The 19,074-nt window shown below is 42.3% G+C and overlaps 1 protein-coding gene and 1 pseudogene across 3 annotated transcripts; both read left to right on the top strand.

The window, feature by feature from the left end:
* Positions 1-5,377: 5,377 nt before the first annotated feature.
* LOC125549142 (putative B3 domain-containing protein Os03g0621600) lies at positions 5,378-17,982 on the top strand. 2 transcript variants are annotated; one of them, XM_087517108.1, is made up of 6 exons: positions 5,378-5,503; positions 5,689-5,825; positions 6,047-6,494; positions 6,574-6,761; positions 7,079-7,332; positions 17,625-17,982. In XM_087517108.1, the coding sequence occupies exons 2-5, from the start codon at positions 5,709-5,711 to the stop codon at positions 7,325-7,327; spliced, it is 1,002 nt and encodes a 333-aa protein (XP_087373234.1). In that variant the 5' UTR covers positions 5,378-5,503; positions 5,689-5,708; the 3' UTR covers positions 7,328-7,332; positions 17,625-17,982. The 2 variants fall into 2 exon arrangements, with proteins under 2 accessions (XP_087373234.1, XP_087373235.1); XM_087517109.1 differs by lacking the exon at positions 17,625-17,982 and adding an exon at positions 7,547-7,633.
* LOC125549141 (putative B3 domain-containing protein Os03g0621600) lies at positions 15,383-17,482 on the top strand (annotated as a pseudogene). Its single transcript, XR_015599909.1, has 4 exons — positions 15,383-15,499; positions 15,767-16,214; positions 16,300-16,487; positions 17,228-17,482. The product of XR_015599909.1 is annotated as a putative B3 domain-containing protein Os03g0621600 (transcript).
* Positions 17,983-19,074: the final 1,092 nt, after the last annotated feature.

Here is a 19,074-nt window from a genome sequence, read left to right as displayed (position 1 = left end):
ATTTTGAGCGCTTTGCTGAAATGATTAGGCCTATCTTTTTGCGTATGCGATTAACTGATGTGCTCAAAACAAATCCTTATGCTAAATATATGAAGGATATCATTACTAATAAAAGAAAGATACCGGAAGCTGAGATTTCCACCATGCTTGCTAATTATACTTTTAAGGGTGGAATACCAAAGAAACTTGGAGACCCCGGAGTACCTACTATACCTTGCTCCATTAAAAGAAATTATATTAAAACTGCTTTATGTGATCTTGGAGCCGGTGTTAGTGTTATGTCACTACTCCATCATCACTCTAGCTGACCTAAATTTCCATTTCATACTCATGCTATTAGATCAGGTGCTCATGCACGACAGTTACTTCTCTTAAGGGTGTGTTACTTTTTATTTGTGGTTTAGACTTGAACACATACTTCTGTTTGAAGTGCCACCCTCTCATGATCATGGTAACTAATTATTCATTTAACACATGCAGATTATCAGATACTACCGGATGCCGCCACTTTGCAGTATCAGATTTATGTTGGGTTTTTTTGAGCAACTTTCAGATTTATGTTGGTGAGCTGGCCCATGCTGTTCATGGAATGGTTTGATGGGAAAGGAAATGGGCCCATAGGTCGAGAAGAGAAGCTTTCATTGAGCATAAGCGTGGTGTTGTTGTAATTTTGATATTAGTTAGATCTTCAGATAGCCTTTGTTTGGAGGTCGGATAGTCTTGTTATGAGAGAATAATGGGTATGTATTGTGCTTATATAAAAATATACAATATCATCTGTTGTGCATGTGTTATCTAAAGATATAGGTTACCCATGATCGGTGTAGATTCACCAGAATTTGTATGTCCCCGTAGAATAGCCTTCATGGTTTTTTTTGTCCGGTTTATTTTTGTCTCACCTCCCACCACTCCTCTCACGTTAATTTCTTCTTCTTCGCATTTAAAACCGAATCGCATCTGATACTCCTTCCATTTATTCGTCCTTGCTTTGGCAGATACTCCTTCCATTTATTCATGCTTGCTTTGCCAGGTGTCGATTCAATTTAATCATGTAAATATTTGGTAATTAAGAATTTAGAAATAATACCATATACACAACATCACCTTCCAAACAGATCACTTTCCTCTCCGATTTATTTCTCCCACTGATCCCCTTCCATACTTAGAGCATCTCCACTCGCGCCCCCAACAGGCTCCCAGGGCGATTTTTTTTTGCGCCGGCGTCGAAAAAACCCCCCAGTCCCGCCCCCAGGACGCCGAAATCCGCCGGCTCGGCCCATTTTTTGGCCCGGCGATCCAAGGCCAAACCCAGCGCACTGGGGGCGTTTGGGGGGCTTCAGCGGAAGGAAAAACCGTGCCTTGGCCACCACTGTCAGGTGGAAAAGCATCTTGCACTTCCAGATTCGCCCCCTCCCCCGTGCACGCCCTACCGCGGTCGTGCCGATCCCGGCATCGCCTACCCACCCACCGCCGAAAATGCCATTCCCCCGCCGGAAAAGAGTGTTCCGCCGCGGCAGCCTCCACCCCGCTCCTGGGCGAGCTTTCCAGTGCTCCAACCATGCAGGACGGGAATACCGGCAGCTGCGTGTCTACCACGCCTGCTAGGTGTTCGGCGATTTGTCTGCTCGGCGATGGACTCGGACGACAAGGAGGCGTTCGCGGCGCTGCCGGAGGAGGAAGCCGATGCCCACGCCCATGATGAAGAGCATCTGTTGGTCCTTGCCGCTCTGGCCGGCCTATTCGCGAGCAATGCATAGCCACGGCGCCGGGCCGGTTGAAGGCAAAGCAGAGGCATCGACTGGAAGGCTATTGCTTGCTCTACTCTGGCTACTTCGCTGATGCTCCACTACACAGCGAGAAAGTATTTCGGCGCCGTTATCCGATGAGCCGAAAGCTCTTCCTCGAGATTGTGAATTCTATCCATGAGTTTGACATCTACTTCAAGTGCAAGGAGGATTGCACCGACACACTTGGATTCACCTCACTCCAGAAGTGCATGACAACTATGTGGATGCTTGCATACGGAGCTCCCGGTGATTCACTAGAAGACTATAGACGCATGGTCGAGTCCACGACCATTGACTGTTTGTACAAGTTCTGCAGGGGCAGTGGTGGCAATGTTTGGATAGCAATACTTCCGATCACCCAATGTTGAAGACACTGCTCCGATCCTAGCACAGAATGCAACAGGAGGATTTCCTGGGATGCTTGGAAGCATCGACTGCATGCATTGGAAATGGAAAAACTATCCATTTGCCTGGCAAGGAATGTACAAAAAGGCGCCAAAGGCGGTTGCAGTGTGGTACTTGAGCCAGTGGCCACACACGACCTCTTGATTTGGCACTCCTTCTTTGAAATGCCAGGAACTCACAATGACATCAACGTACTACAGTGCTCCCCTGTCTTTACTAAGCTTGTTGAAGGTCATTCTCGCCCGGTGAACTTCGAGGTCAATGGACGACACTACAACAAGGGATACTACCTAGCAGATGGCATTTGTCCGAGATGGTCCACATTTGTGAAGACTATCTCAAACCCCATGCCAGGAGGCAAGAACTCCCACTTTGCCAAGTGTCTAGAGGCTTGCAGGAAGGATGTCGAGCGGGCATTTGATGTGCTCCAATCTTGATTTGCTGTTGTCCGGTACCAAGCTCAGACCTGGTCGAAAGATCAAATGTGGGAGGTCATAACTTGTTGTGTCATCTTGCACAACATGATCAATGAGAGTGAGCAAGAAGAGCTAGTGTTTGACAATGAACCATATTACAGGCAGGGTCCTCATCACCAGCTATCGGCAACCTGGACTACCTTCCTCAATAGCAGGTACCTAAGACTGAACACCAATCTAAACTTCTTTTTTTCTAAGCAATTGTTTGATTAAAGTACCTATGTATTTTTCTTATTTCTTTTCCTTCAGTTTGGAAAGTCAATTTTGATTTTTTTTATAGACACCTAATTCCGACTATAAATTTTTAGGAAATGGTTCTATATATGACTAGACAGATGGCGAACTTAATGGGCAAGTAGCCGAAAAGTTTCTACCAGATTACCGAGGTACAACTCAACCACAAATCTGTAGGAATTGCTATTTTCTTGCAATCAAAGAATGGATACATATATTAGAGGAGGCGGTTGATGGTAATTTTGAAATATACAACAACAATTGCTCTATTTGTTTCTTCTGTTGTTAGGACCATGTTTTAACTGTAAAATCACACAATATTGTTCCCTCCTTGCATTTTCCTCAGTTTTTTTTACTTCTGTCATTAAATGATTGCAACATATGGCTATGTGGATGAAATTTCCTAGATAAGAGTTTCAGCCACACGTGTTTTTCGTATTCCTACGTGTTTACAATCTCATGTTCTACAAACTACTCCCTCATATAAGACATTTTGTGACACTGTCATAGTGTCAAAAGGCGTCTTATATTTTGATATGGAGGGAATATTTATTTTCTTCTTCTTTTGTACCTTGTATATTCTTATTAGCTAATAAATTTATCAATGTTTCATAGTGATGCTATGGATATCACAACGGATGAATCTAAGCAGGGGCAATGATAAGGTGATTATAAAGAAAGAACAAGGAGAAGGTAGCCTCGAAAAAGGAGAAGCTAGGGAACACCGAGCTTATCACCGAATTTACAGATGAAGATATAAGACGTTGGATGTAATAAAATATTTATATCATAAGATGTAGAGAGTATAATATTGAATATGTTTTATTAAATTACACATAATTTTTAAGAGTAAATGGTGTGAGTGCTTGGATTGACCGGGAAAATCAATCAGCTCACATACGCTTGCTCGGCTAGCTGCATGCACCTCACGCGATTAATATTCTCATCGTATGGTTGCGCATCGAGCCGGAGAAGAGGTTAGCGAGGATGCCGCTATGATGATGGATGCATATGTGTGCGGCGGCTTGTGCAGGCGGAGGCACGGCTGGACTGCCTGCCTATTCGCGCACATAGGAAGAAGGCACGATGGAGGGACCCGATCCTACACTGCTACTCCGGCACGAGGTGGCCAGACTTCCGGAAGGGTGGGTGCAACCGCGGCGATTTATACGAATTCACGCACGGGGTGTTCGTGTTGCCGGATGCAGCCATGTAAGGACGAAAATGACCGTCGTGTCTAATTCTTTGTGAAAAAACATGCAAGCCGTGTATATATTCTGGATCCTATACATTAATACATACTTTCGTCCCAGAATATAAGAACGTTTTTGACACTATGCTAATGTTAGAAACGTTCTTATATTTTGGGACGGAGGGAGTACATCACAGTCACCAGAGGTTAAAACTCTAAGGCATTTAGTGAAATTACAAAGATTTGCGAGCGAATTCAAAGACAAACTCAAAATAAAGCAATTCGGCTGGAATTCTGATATATCTACATGGCAACATTATTTCCACCAGATATTCCAACAAGCAGAGAATGGTAATAAATCTATATATTTCATTATCATAACAATCAAAATACAAGCATTTATTTTTACTATCACTATTTTTAATATAACATTAATTTAGGAAATTCCAGGGATGTGTCTCACAATTTTGTTTTTCTTTATGCTCTGGTAGAACGTTAAAGAATTGTTTCGCCCGGTTTGAATGGTGAGTATTCTCCGGTACACATTTTAAGACCTTCGACATAACGTACTCCTACTAACAACATATATTGCTTATGCGGGACGGGTATGAGTTGAAAAATAAGTTTTTATTATACTTGCTCGAATATCATGCGAATAAAGCTAAAGACAACATTCATAATATTGTGCGAGAATTTCTTAAGCGCATCAAGTAGAGCTTAATTTGTAATGAATATTTAGTTGGATCATCGCTATATATATATGCAGCATCAATTTGCCTTTCTTTCATCAATTTACATTGTAAGTGAAGTGGGCTTCACTTATTACACGGTTGTGCCCGTGCTATCTTGTCTCTACGTGTAAAATTTAACATGCATTATGTTAATATAACTCTAGCAAAATATTTCAAAAACTCGTGGCAACGCACGGGCATTCTACTAGTATTAGAACAAAGGTTGAACGGTTCTCTGTGTGGCCCATTTTGCACTCGTTGTTTATTTTTGATAAATCTGAAGAGATTATTTAAATTATAATCCTAGAAATAAAAATAACTTTCAAATATTTGCATGTTATAAATATTCGTATTGTACTTACAAATGAAATAACTTACTACGCAACCTGAAAACTTGTTCATTTATTATTTTAAAATATTCAAATATTTAACATAAAATTTCTGAATTATAAAAGGATACTCACACGCAACCTCATCCGGTCACCCCCCACATACACTCTCCCCAACGCATCCTTTGTCAAGTCTTGTCGCCTCTGACAGGCACACCTACTAGTAGGCGTCTAGAAGTCGGAGAGGCGCTGGACTTCTACTTGACTAATCTCTCTGACGTTTGGCTTTCTCCACTCTTCAGAACGTTAACTCTCTCTCTCTCTCTCTCTGAATCTCCGATAATCACTGGTATGCTTCAACTCTTCTCTCCCTCCCTCTGAAATACTGCAAGACCTATAAAATAGGGGAGCTCTCGTTTTACCTTCACCCTGTTAGCTGCAATTTCCTCTATTTTCCGAAATGATTCTTCAACTTTTAGTTGGTACTTTGCGTCTTTGCCTAAAAAATTCAGGCACGGTTCGTTTTTGTTGTAGTTCCATTCCGTGGTTAGGAGATGGGCAAGCCATGTAAGAAACACAAGGAGCTGGATGAACATCGCTACTGGAACCACACAGAGGAACAAGATAAGCGTTTCTTCAAGGTTATGATTGGCGACTTCCATGAGAGAATGGTAAGCTATTTTCAGTTGGTCTGAATTGTGTTCTTGCTTTCTATGGAAACAAAAGAGGAACCTCTGGGAGTGAAATTTGGTCAGATCTGGACAACCCTCTGTTCTCTCATGTTACTCTGTTTCGCATCTGAAATATAGCAGCTGAGCTTTCTTCAGCGTTTTGTTCTGTGTAACAGATTTAGTGTCTCCTGACCTTGTGTGCTTTACCTTGTTTCCTACAGATCATACCAGATAGGTTTGTCCAACATTTCAGGGGGAAAAGAGGACGAACTATTAAGCTAGTATCACGCCATGGTTATACTTTTGATGTTCAGATTACCAAGAATTTGGAGAAACTAGTCCTTGATTCGGGATGGAAGGCGTTTGCTCGTGCCCATAACTTGAGAAGGGGGGACTTTCTTGTGTTCAAGTATGATGGCCACTCTCAGTTGAAGGTTTTGATCTTTGGCCCGAGCGGTTGCGAGAAACTTCCGGCGTGCAATCTCATGAAAAATGCTGCTCCTGCTAAAGACTGGTGGGGGAACACTGATGACATTGTAAACACTTGTCACGATCCTCCCATGAAATTTCCACATTGTGGAAGACAAATTAGGCCAAGTATGGATAGCTCAAGGCAGGGGAATGACATCATCCATGTCAGCTCGTCGAGCTCTGCTTCAGATTCAGCAGGTTATGATTCACAATGTCAAACCCGCCATATATTATGCCCCATAAAACTTCATATATGACTTCTATTTTCTTTGTTTAGGAGGTATTTCATCTTCAGAAGATGATCATTCCCTGCCAGGTTGTATCCTCGCAAATGGCACCCTCTTGAATCTAAATCGGGTGCAGAAGAAGCAACTTAAAGAAAAAATCCGAGCTATGAATTCTGAAATCCCCGTTTATGGGTGTGTCATAAGGAAGAGCAGTATTTACGGAGCAAACCGTAGCCTTGTGAGTTAAAACCTCTGTTCTTGAATGGATACTGTATTGCTAATGAGTGGTCAATCTGGCTGTTTATCTTTGCATTTTACTTACAAAAACAATGTTTGTCTTACCCAAGTGTTGTTGGCTTATTCTGCATATTCATTGAAGTTGTATTTCAGTCATGTAACCATTGGGATAGAAAATTCTAGTTGGAGCAGATTGAAACTTAAAGAACTTTGCTACTAGACTACAGAATGGTAATATCATGGATGTGCAGATAGTCCACTACACCATGATGTTTGCTTTGAGTTAGCATTACTAAAGATCCTTTCTCCCTTTATCAGGATATATCAAGAAAATATGCTGAAGTATACCTTCCATTTAAGGAACAAATGCTGACCCTTCAGCGCCATGGCAAGAAGTGGGAAGTGCGGTGTCGTGTTAAGAATAACAAAACCAAAAGGCTTATGAGAGGGTGGAAGCATTTTGCGCGTGGCAACAGCTTGAGGCTCGGAGATGCCTGCCTCTTTGAGCTACTGAGAAACAAGAAGAAGTATGTGATGAATGTCCATATCATTCGCAAATCCCTTTAGAAGAGGTGAAGTATAACATATTTCCTACCATTGCTACCAACTTTTGGTATGGTGAATTACTGCATCAAGCATTGTTGTAACCCAAGAATTGTTTGCCAAAAGATTCTGGGTATCAGAAATTCCCTATAATAATTTAGGAGTTATGAGCTCAGATCTAATTATGTTTGGGCTGCAGTCCATTGCATCATCTCTCTATCTCACTGTACTCTCTCTCTCCAGGAAATGCGCATCTGAAGAAAAGCTGCCCACAAGATTCAAAAAACAGAAGTAGCAAAAGGAGTTTTGGGTAAGGCCAGAAGAGTGGAGCACTGAAGCAAAGAGCTCAGAGTTCATAATAAAGCTCAAGTCCAGTTAGTTTCAGCTGCCTTTTGTGTTATCATGGATGCATAATACTCTTAAGACCTTATGTTTACCTTATGTTTAAGTGGATGAACTGTAATGTCGGATAGGACAATATTATGTTAGAGGTTATTGCGTGGATGTACTGTGGGTTATGTCAGGACAGAGTTACATTATGGTCAGTTGCTCATATTTGCTGTTGGTTGCAGTGCCTAGGGTATACCTGGCTATCATATTGTGTGTGCTATAAATATTGTCATGAATAGGGACTGGAAAATCCTAAATTCAAATATAAGAAGGATTAATTCTGATAAAAAGAGGACTGCCCTAGCTATCTAACAAGATTGCGGAAATAGGATGTGCCGTCCTTTATCTTCAAGAAACAAAAGGAGATTTCTTTGATCAGATATGCTTTAAGAGCAACTCCAACGGGCCGACCCAAACAGACGGCGATTTTGTGCGCTCTTTGTCCGTTTGGGTCGGCCAGGCGGACACGAACATCCGCTTTCGCATTTGGGTCGGCGCGTGCGCCTAACACTGGCCTGATCCATTTTTGACAACGCGAGATAAAAAAAAGAAAACATGCAATAATTATACATTAAAGCTGGCCACAAAGGCCGGTGAGAGTCCACGCGTCCACATTAGCATTAATAAAAACTAAAAATAAACTAAACTATGAGGCGGCGTGCTGCCCTAGGCGTCGGCGTCGTCGTTCTCGGGGTCCGTGAGCTCGATGAGCGTCGGCGCAGGGCCGGCCCAGGAGAACGCCAGGTTCCAGACGGCGTTCATGTCGGGCGTGGGCTGTGCGGCCGCCTATGCCGCCGCGGCCTGGCGCGCCTCCTCCTCGGTGTCGCATTGCTCGGCCTCGGCGTCGCGCTCGAGCATCTCGAGATACTCGCCGCCGTGGCACTCCTCGGCCAGCCGGATGTGGCGCTAGTGCTCGAGGTACGCCGCCTCCTGCGCTGGTGTCGCCCCCACCCAGACAGGCGGCGTCCTGACCCACTCGCGCACTACTCCCGTCCAGGAGTAGCGCTCGATGGAGGACGGCTCCGGCTCTGGCTTCAGCTCCGGCTCGGCTTTCACAGGGGACGGCGGGGTCACCGGCGGCAGGACGCAGTCGCCCCGCAGAGAGGGCCATGGCCGCCTCGTATGCCACATCCTCTTCCTTTGCCGCCGCCGCCCTGCGCCGCTCGTCCTCCTCGCTCTCCCGGTAGACCGGCGCAAGGGCAGCCTGGTAGGCGGCCTCCGTCGCCTAGTCCTCCTCGCGGACGATGAGCGGGGGCGGTGGCACGGTGCGATCGACCTCGCGGACGCCGCGGCGCCTCGCCTCCTCGTGCTCGAAGGCGAACCAGTGCGCCCTGTTGGGCAAGTCAAAGGCGTAGGCGGCGTCGCGGCGCTGCTCCGGCGTCAGGAGCGCCTGCCGGCGCCGCACCTCCTCCGCGTGCGCCCTAGCCGGTCGTGGGACCGTCGGCACCGGGATCCTCTCCGGATCTAGGTGCCAGTCGTGCAGCAGGGTGGCGTCGGGGTACGGGGAGAGGCACGTGGTGCTGCCGGTGCCACTCCGCATGGTGCATCGGCACGTTGACGCGATGCCTCGGCCAGCGAGCTGGTGCCGGTGGAGGGGGAGAAACTCTTGGGGAAAGAGGGTGGCAGGCGACTTGCTCTTGGCCTTGTTGCTGCTGTCGGCGACGGAGAAGAGCCCCATTTGGCACGACTGGGGTGGCTAGGGTTTGCCGGCGACGGGGGAGCGAGTGTGGCTAGATGGGGACGGGGCTGGCTGGATGAGGACGGCCCCGCCGCACGGTCGGCTTAAAAAGGATGACCGACGTCGCTGACGTGTGGGTCCGAGGTCATAAATTAAGCTGACCAGGTAGGTGGCGGGCGGTTGGACGACCACCAGGTGGGGCCACGGCGGACACCAAGAAGGTGCGCATGGCGTTTGTTCCGCGCCCGCGCCAACACATTTGGGGCACAAATTTAGGCCGCAAATGCGTCGGCGCAGACGCGAAGCGGACTCCATTTGGGTTTGAGTCGCCGCGTTGGCCTTCTCTTTTGTCCGCGCCGACCCAAATGGACAACGGCGGACAAAATGGATCGCCCCATTGAAGTTGCTCTAAAAACTTGTTTATTAGAAGACTAATAAGTTGAATATCTGCCCTCTGTGGGGGACTCTCGAGGATTGCTCATTGTCTAGAATGATAATATATTCATAAATGAGAAATATTCCAAAATCAATTTTCCCTGTCTGTTTCATTTACTTCAATCCACAATGGTGATTCCTGGATATTAACCAATGTTTATAGCCTTTGTGAGCAAGAAAAATTTCATTGATTGATTTCAAAGCATTACAATGCCAGATGATCAGAACTGAATCATAGTGAGGGACATTAACTTCATTAGATATCCAGAAAATAGGAACAAAGAAGGGAGGACACACAAGATATGATGCACTATAGTGAAGCCACCAGTCATTTGCTTTTGGTAGAGATTCCTTATAAAGCAAAAAAACTATACATGGAGCTATATGCAAGATATTTCTCTTCTTTAGCGTTTGGAATGGTTTTTTCCATAGAAGCTTTGACCCTTTCATACCCAAATAATTTGGCTATCTCCCTAGCCAAGACCACTTTTGATCATACTCCATGTATCATACAAATTGGCAGTTCTATACCCAAGTGAAACTTATTCATATTTGAGCACTATTGGCTTGATCACCCAGATTTTCAACAGCTTGTCAAGAACATTTGGCATCATTCTGTCAATGAAGTGTATAGTGCAAAGGTCATTACTACTAAATTCATAAGGCTAACAAAACATATAAAATTCTGGGCCAAAAATTTATCACATTTATCAGAAGCGATTCAGAATACAAATATTGTTATTCGCTTTTTTCAAAATCATGAGCATTTTTCAAATTCGCGAACATTTTTTGACATCACAAATATTTTGTGAATTCACAAAAAAATTATGAATTCATTGTTTTTTTTAATTTGCGAACAATTTTTTTAATTCAAAACATTTTTGAATTCATGAAAAAATTGGTATTTAATGAAAATTATTTAAATTCACAAAATTTTCTCGAATTCGTGAACAATTTCAAAATTATGAAAAAAATCAAAATCATGAACATTTTTTGGAATCTCAAACATTTTTTATGAATTCACTATATTTTGGAAATCATGAAAAAATTTCGAATTCACAAACTTTTTATTGATTCAAAAATATTTTCCGAATTTTTGAACAGTTTTTGTGCTGGCTAATATTTTTTGTATTCACGGACATGTTTTTGTATTCATGATTTTTTTTTGAAATCTTGAACATTTTTTCTAAATTTATGAACATTTATGAAATATTGGATATATTTTTAAATTAAGAACATTTTTCAAATAGAAATCCCGCAATAGAATTGAAATTGATATTGTTAAACAGCTCACCAAGTAAAGAAAATGAAACACAAAATACAAAAAGAAAGAGGGGCGCCCAGCCCGCATATGGGCCAGCCCAGAATACACGTAGTGGGAGCTCATGCCGCGAGCGGCTGTGCGTTCCATCGTTTTCCGGCGCGCAGGTCGCCAAATAGAAACACGCCCGTAACGCCAGGCACACTGGGGCAGGCACTGAAGGTGAAGAGAAGAGGAGACAGAGAAATGAAGCCTAACTGAATGCAGAGGAAAGGGGCTCAGCCCAGCACAGGGACTGGCTTTTTTTTTACATCAGCATAGGGACTGGCTAGATAGACGCAAGAGTGAATTCTAAAAAGAAAAAGAAAAAAAGACACAAGTGAAAAAAGACGCAAAAATGTTTTATCTTGTATTTGAAAAAAAATATTAATCAAGCATTTGAAAATGTTAAATGTTAAATGTTTTATCTTGTGTTTGATCATGTATTCTAAAAATGTTAATCTTGTATTTGGAAAATGTTAATCCAGCATTTCAAAATGTTTAACGTGTATGAAACAAATGTTGAACATGTATTAAAAATATGAATCTTGTATTTAAAAAATATTAATCAAGCATTTTGAAAAATGTGAAATAAGTACAGAAAAATGTTAATCAAACATTTATTTTGGTTTAAAAATGTATATGGGAAAAATGTTGATCATGTGTTAAAAAATAATAATCTTGTATTCAAACAATATTGAACGTGTATTAGAAAAAAATGTATTAGATATATACCAAAATATTTATAATATGTACTGGAGATAAAATTATATATAAGTTTTCTAAAAATGTTAATCATGTATGTCAAAATGTTTAACATGTATATAAAAAATGTTTCTAATGTATACAAAAATATTGAATTTGTACTGAAATTTTTTAACATATGTTGAGAAAAATAAAGCCAACGAAAATGGACAAAAAGATAAAAGAACCAGAAAGGGAAAGCGAAGAAAATAGAAGACCAGGAAGGAAGAAACAAAAAAACAAAGTATAATAAAGAATGAAAGAAAACCAGTGAAAGTGAAGAAAACTATAACGAGGAAGAATGAAAAACTGAAGAAAACCGATGAAGGAAAAAATTTCAAAAGCAATAAATAAATGAAAAAAACGGTGTGAAACAATAAAAACGGAGAAAACAAAAAAAATAAAAATTCAAAGAAACCTATTGAAGAAATAAAGAAAACCGGAAGGAAAGAAGACAGAAGCCAACACCCTCTCTCGGAATAAAGTAATGTTTTTCCTTTTTTCGTAAACAGGCGCCGCACACACTTTCCTCCACGTTGGGCCTTTTAAAATTGATGATTTTTTTGAAAATCGATGACCTTTTTTCAAAGTTGATGATTTTTTTAAAAAAAATATGAACCTTTTTCAAAATCAATGAACTTTTTCTAAAATCGATGAACTTCCTTTAAAATTGAAAAAACTTTTCTCAAAAGAGATGAACTATTTCCCAAAACTGCTGAACTTTTTTTTCAAAATTTGTGAACTTTTTTCAATTTTTGTGAATTTATTTTTACGAAAATTGTTGAAAGTTTTCTTAAAAATGATGAACTTTTTAAAATTGAAGTTTTTTTTCAAATACTTCCAAGATCTAAGTGATATAGTTTATAAATAGCGTGGCTACGGTAGTTCTTATATTTTTGGTGTTGTTTTCAGTCAATGCAATTGATTAATCTGAGTGGTTAGCAAATTAGGTAGGGCGAGCGGCCCACCTCGCCCTACCGAGTTCTCCGCCTGTGATACTGACCATATCCATACCAACCATCCCACTACACCAGACAAACGACGAGATTCTCACATTACCACTGAAATCAAATTGCAATTCTATTACTTCCTTCCATCCATATTACTTGTCGCTCAAATGAATATATCTTACAACAAAATCATGTGATTATATTAGTCGGATCACCATAGGACGACACATGCCTTATTTTAGACTTGGCTAAAATGGCCGAAATTTAGAATTTTAGTTGTGCCGGACCGAGTACCAGAACTTAGCATTTTTTTAGTGAAAAAACTGACTCCACTTGCGGTTTTATTAGAGATAAATACACTAGAAGTTTTTTTTTTGTAGGAAAGGAACTTTTCATTCATCAAAATGCACTAGGAGTCTTAGAAATTACACACGATGATAAGTTTGATGTACAAACTTATAAAATATGTGATTATGGTCATCAAACTCGCATGGCCGTGCAAAGATCACATATCCCGTACGTGCATGCGTGGACAGGGTCCACTGTCAGTGACAGTTGATGCTTGGCCCGACGCGTTTTTACAAAAATACACCTACTTTTTTTATTTGTGGAAAAATGCCAACTCTTGGTGTGTTCCGCATGTCAATACAAACCAAAATTAAGACGGAATAGTGTGGGCACCATATTTCAAACCCACGACCACCTACACATGTTGATGTCTAAAGTGGATAACTACATTTTAATATATTAGAACAAAGGCGCGACCAGAAATGGACAGTGGTCTGTGCGGCCCATTTTGCACTTGTTGGTATTTTAAAATCTGTAGACAGTATTTAAATTACAATCCCAGAAATAAAAATAACTTTCAAATATTCACGTGTTATAAATATTGTATTTTTTGGTAAAATGGAAGACCCCTGGTCTCTACATCTGAACTATACATGCAACCATTTTATTAATTATTCACAAAAGACTTTACAAAGTAATACAGCAGTAAGATTAAAGTCACCGTCTAGGCAACATCTGTCGCTACTCATATCCAGTTGATGAAGGGATGTTGATAGTCTGGGCCTAATTCTAAACAGACCTCGCAGTCAAACCTAGCATCTAAGACCTGAGGCCCCAACCAAGCCACCTGCCGGGTATGGGGCACCCATCGGTCTGACGCACACTCAGAGGTCGCCGCCGCCAACTGCCACAAATTCATCTTTAGAGTTATACTGACGCATCAACCTTACCCGGCCTAGCTGCCGTCGACGCCACCATCATGCGCTCGTCCATCAACACACACCCATCAGTGAGACCCCGCTGCACCATGCCGCTGGGACCCGCCGTTGTCGACGTGTCAGATGCAACGCCGCACCTCCTTCACGAACACCACCTACTGCCACTGGTCCCATCCCCTCCACCTACATTTCCTCTGTACTCCCAACCGAGCCCCAAGGCACCTGACAACACTCCAGGAAGGTCACGACATGAAGCGCCGCTGCCGCCAAATCCGAAGAGGATCGTAGGTTTTCACCCGGTATGAGGTAGGGGTGGGTAGATTGGGCCCTCAACTACGCCTTCATGAAGGAAGTGACGCCCATGGACGCCGCCGCCGTTGGGCTGGCCAGATCGGCCAAGGTTTCCCCCGGACCCATGGTACACCACCAGGGCTCACCATCACCGGAGCCTGCAGCCGCACACCACCAGGACGACGAGAGAGGCAGCACGAGGGAGGGGAACCACCAGATCTGACGCCGCGACACCAAACCGTCGGAGGATCACCTACCACCCGATCCGATCCCCGGCAGCCCACCTGCCCCGCCACGGCCGAACGAGAAGGCCAGCCTAGGGGCCGGCGCCTCGGATCCAGCACCCTCCGCCCTAGATCAAGCAGAGCATAGTCAGGCTACCGCCACGGCCGCCCCTAGGAACTGTCTGGCCGCCACGCCGTCGCGCACATGGAGACCACCGTGGGGCAGATCGGCGCCGCTGCCATAGATCGGGGCCTCATCCTTTTAGTTTTAGCTCATAAATATTGTACTTACAAATGAAATAACTTACTTTTAAAACTTTTTAATTTATTATTTTAAACATATTCAAAATATTTAAAATAAAATTCTGAATTATAAAATGACACTCAAATATTCAAATATTGTACTGTAGTAATATTTACTGCTCACAGCCTCACACGCAACCTCATCAGGTCACCCCCCACATACACCCTCCCCAACGCATCCTTTGTAAAGTCTTGTCGCCTCTGACAGGCACACCTACTAATAGGCGCCAAGAAGTTGGAGAGGCGCTGGCTCTTCCACTACTTGCCTAATCTCCATGACGTTTGGCTTTCTCCTCTCAGAACGTTCTCCAGTCTCTCTCTCTCTCTCTCTCTCTCTCTCTCTCTGAATCTCCGATAATCACCGGTATGCTTCAACTTTTATCTCCCTCCCTCTGAAGCTCTTGTTTTACCTTCTCCCTGTTAGCTCCGATTTCCTCTATTTCCCGAAATGTTTTCTTCAACTTTGAGTTGTTACATTTTTACCTAAAATATTTAGGCACGAATTGTTTTTGTTGTAGATCCATTCCGTGGTTAGGAGATGAGCAAGCCATGGATGAAACAGAAGGAGCTGGACGAACATCGCTACTGGAACCACACAGGCGAGCAAGATAAGAATTTCTTCAAGGTTATGATTGGCGACTTCCATGAGAGAATGGTAAGCTATTTTCAGTTCGGCTCTGTTCTAGCCTCCTAGGGTAATTTTATTTTCAGCTGGATTATGTTCTACCTTTCTGTGCAAACAAAGAAAGGAACCTCTTGGGGTGAAACTTCATTACTTAATTCGGTCTGTCCTTTTCCAAAAAAAAAGAAACTTAATTCGGTCTGATCTGAACTATACAGATGAGCTTTCTTCAGCGTTTTCTTCTTTGTAACAAAATTTTAGTGTCTCCTGACCTAGTGTGCTTTACCTTGTTTACTACAGATCATACCAGATAAGTTTGCCCAACATTTCAGGGGGCAAATAGGGCGAACTATTAAGCTAGCATCACGCCATGGCTATACTTCTGATGTTCAGATTACCAAGAATTTGGCGAAACTAGTCCTTGATTCTGGATGGAAGGCGTTTGCTTGTGCCCATAACTTGAGAACGGGGGACTTTCTTGTGTTCAAGTATGATGGCAACTCTGAACTGAAGGTTTTGATCTTTGGCCCGAGCGGTTGCGAGAAAATTCCGGCGTGCAATCTCATGAAAAATGCTGCTCCTGGTAAAGAATGGTGGGGAAACACTGCTGGCATTGTAAACACTTGTCACAATCTTCCCATGAAACTTCCACATAGTGGAAGACAAATTAGGCCAAGCAAGGATAGCTCAAGGCAGGGGAATGACATCATCAATGTCAGCTCGTCGAGCTCTCCATCAGAATCAGCAGGTTATGATTCACAATGTCAAACCTGCCATACATTATGCCCCATAAAACTTCATATATGCATCATACTTATATTTTCTGTGTTTAGGAGGTGTTTCATCTTCAGAAGATGATCATTCCCTCTCAGGTTGTATCCTCGCAAAGGGCACCCTCTTGAATCTAAATCATCTGCAGAAGAAGCAACTTGAAGAAAAAATCCGAGCTATGAATTCCGAAATCCCCATTTATGGGTGTGTCATAAGGAAGAGCAGTATTTATGGAAAAACCCGCACCCTTGTGAGTCAAAATCTCTGTTCTCGAATGGATACTGTACATTAGTGGTGCTGCATTTTGCAAGCCGGCTGCTATCTCTGCATCTGACTTGCAGAAACCATGTTTGTCTCACCCAAATGTTGTTGGCTTATTCTGCATATTGATTGAAGTTGTAGTTGAGTCATGTAACCATTGGGATAGAAAATTTTAGTTGGAGCAGATTGAAGTTTGTCTTACCCAAAACAATGTTCATCTTACCCTGTTGATTGTATTCTGCTTATTCTATCAGAAACTTTTATGCTTGCTTCCGTGTATTTGTGTGGATGGCTTTGGGGTGGTTAGGTGGTGTTTGTTGTAGTGCGTGTCTAGTAGAAGTTGGTTGTAGTCTTGTCAGAAGTGTTTGGTTATGTCGGCCTAGTCTTGGGCTTGTATGGATGTTAATCTTCTTTCTATCAATGGATCAAAACGCAAGCTTTGCATTTTGTCCAAAAAATACATCGAGATAGGAAATTATAGAAGAAAACTTTACGGTGTCAAATTTAGAGGTGATATGCTGCTGAATTTTCTAAGATAGCAACCCCAGTGAGCTCTTGTCGTTACGCCTCTCATGTAAGCTGGGCATTACAACTTCAGTTTCAATTTTTTTGTTAATGAACTTTGCTACTATACTACAAAATGATAGTAGCTGGACGTGTACATAGTTCACTACACCATGATGTTTTCTTCCAATTATCATTACTAAAGATCATTTCTCCCTTTATCAGGAAATATCAAGAAAATATGCTGAAGTATACCTTCCATTTGTGGAACAAATGGTGACCCTTCAGCACCATGGCAAGAAGTGGGAAGTGCGGTGTTGTGTTAAGAACAAAAAATCCAAAAGGCTTATGAGAGGGTGGATGCATTTTGTGCGTGGCAATAACTTGCAGCTGGGAGATGTCTGCCTCTTTGAGCTACTGAGAAACAAGAAGTATGTGATGAATGTCCATATCATTCACAAATCCCTTTAGAAGAGGTGAAGTATAACATATTTCCTACCATTGCTACCAACTTTTGGTATGGTGAATTACTGCATCAAGCATTGTTGTAACCCAAGAATTGTTTGCCAAAAGATTGCAGTCCGTTGAATCATCTCTCTATCTCACTGTACTCTCTCTCCAGGAAATGAGCATCTGAAGAAAAGCTGGCCACAAGATTCAAGAAACAGACGTAGCAAAAGGAGTTTTGGGTAAGGCCAGAAGAGTGGAGCCCTGACAATATACTGAAGCAAAGAGCTCAGAGTTCATAATAAAGCTCAAGTCCAGTTAGTTTCAGCTGCCTTTTGTGTTATCATGGATGCATAATACTCTTAAGACCTTATGTTTACCTTATGTTTAAGTGGATGAACTGTAATGTCGGATAGGACAATATTATGTTAGAGGTTATTGCGTGAATGTACTGTGGGTTATGTCAGGACAGAGTTACATTATGGTCAGTTGCTCATATTTGCTGTTGGTTGCAGTGCCTAGGGTATACCTAGCTATCATATTGTGTGTGCTATAAATATTGTCATGAATAGGGACTGGAAAATCCTAAATTCAAATATAAGAAGGATTAATTCTGATAAAAAGAGGACTGCCCTAGCTATCTAACAAGATTGCGGAAATAGGATGTGCCGTCCTTTATCTTCAAGAAACAAAAGGAGATTTCTTTGATCAGAGATACTTAAAAAACTTCTGTCTTAGAAGGCTAATAGGTTTGAATATCTTCAATATACTGAATATGTTCCCTCTGTCTAGAATGACAATATATTCTGTCCTTTATCCTCACTGATTGGTTTCAAAGCATTACAATGCCAGATGATCAGAACTGAATCATAGTGGGGGACATTAACTTCATTAGATACCCTGAAAATGGGAACAAAGAAGGGAGGATGGGACACACAACAAAGAAGGGAGGATTTGGTAGAGATTCCTTTAAAAGAAAAAAGACTATACATGGAGATATATGCAAGATATTTCTCTTCTTTAGTGTTTGGAATGGTTTTTTCCATAGAAACTTTGGCCCCTTCATACCCAAATAATTTGGCTATCTCCCTAGCCAAGACCACTTTTGATCATACTCCATGTGTCATACAAATTGGCAGATCTATACCCAAGTGAAACTTGTTCGTATTTGAGCACTATTGGCTTGATCACCCAGATTTTCAATAGCTTGTCAAGAACATTTGGCATCAATCTCTCAATGAAGTGGATAGTGCAAAGGTCATTACTATTGAATTCATAAGGCTAAGAAAATGTATAAAATTGTGTGCCAAAAATTTATCAAATTTATCAGAAGCAGTTCAGAATACAAATACAGTTATTCGCTCTTTTCAAAACAAAGTTTCAAATCGCGGGCGAAAACAGCGCGATCGCGGCGCTATCGCCTGCTGGAGCCCTTCCCGCGAGGCAATCCCGTAGAAAACGCAATCTGCCGCTAACCGCGCGATCGCGCGCGAAACCGCGCTATTTAACTTTGTTGTCGCTGCAAAATCGCTGGCATTGGCCGAAAGTGTGAAACACAAGGGCCCAAAGGCCCAAAACAGACCAGAAAAGGCCCAAATTTCACGATGGTATATAACACCTCCTCC

This window comes from Triticum urartu, chromosome 3A, assembly GCF_056163025.1.
Source record: "Triticum urartu cultivar PI428250 chromosome 3A, HENAU_Tu73, whole genome shotgun sequence".
Classification (NCBI taxonomy): Eukaryota; Viridiplantae; Streptophyta; class Magnoliopsida; order Poales; family Poaceae; genus Triticum; species Triticum urartu.
The sequence above is the reverse complement of the archived record's forward strand: the minus strand, read 5'-3'. Positions and strand labels throughout refer to the sequence as shown.

What these genes read in the sequence shown, in the direction of transcription:
- LOC125549142 (XM_087517108.1), top strand. Translation starts at nt 5,709, where the DNA reads ATGGGCAAGCCATGTAAGAAACACAAGGAGCTGGATGAACATCGCTAC. An exon ending in CTCTGCTTCAGATTCAGCAG is followed by an intron (nt 6,495 to 6,573) that starts GTTATGATTCAC and finishes TTCTTTGTTTAG; the next exon opens with GAGGTATTTCATCTTCAGAA. An exon ending in ACGGAGCAAACCGTAGCCTT is followed by an intron (nt 6,762 to 7,078) that starts GTGAGTTAAAAC and finishes TCCCTTTATCAG; the next exon opens with GATATATCAAGAAAATATGC.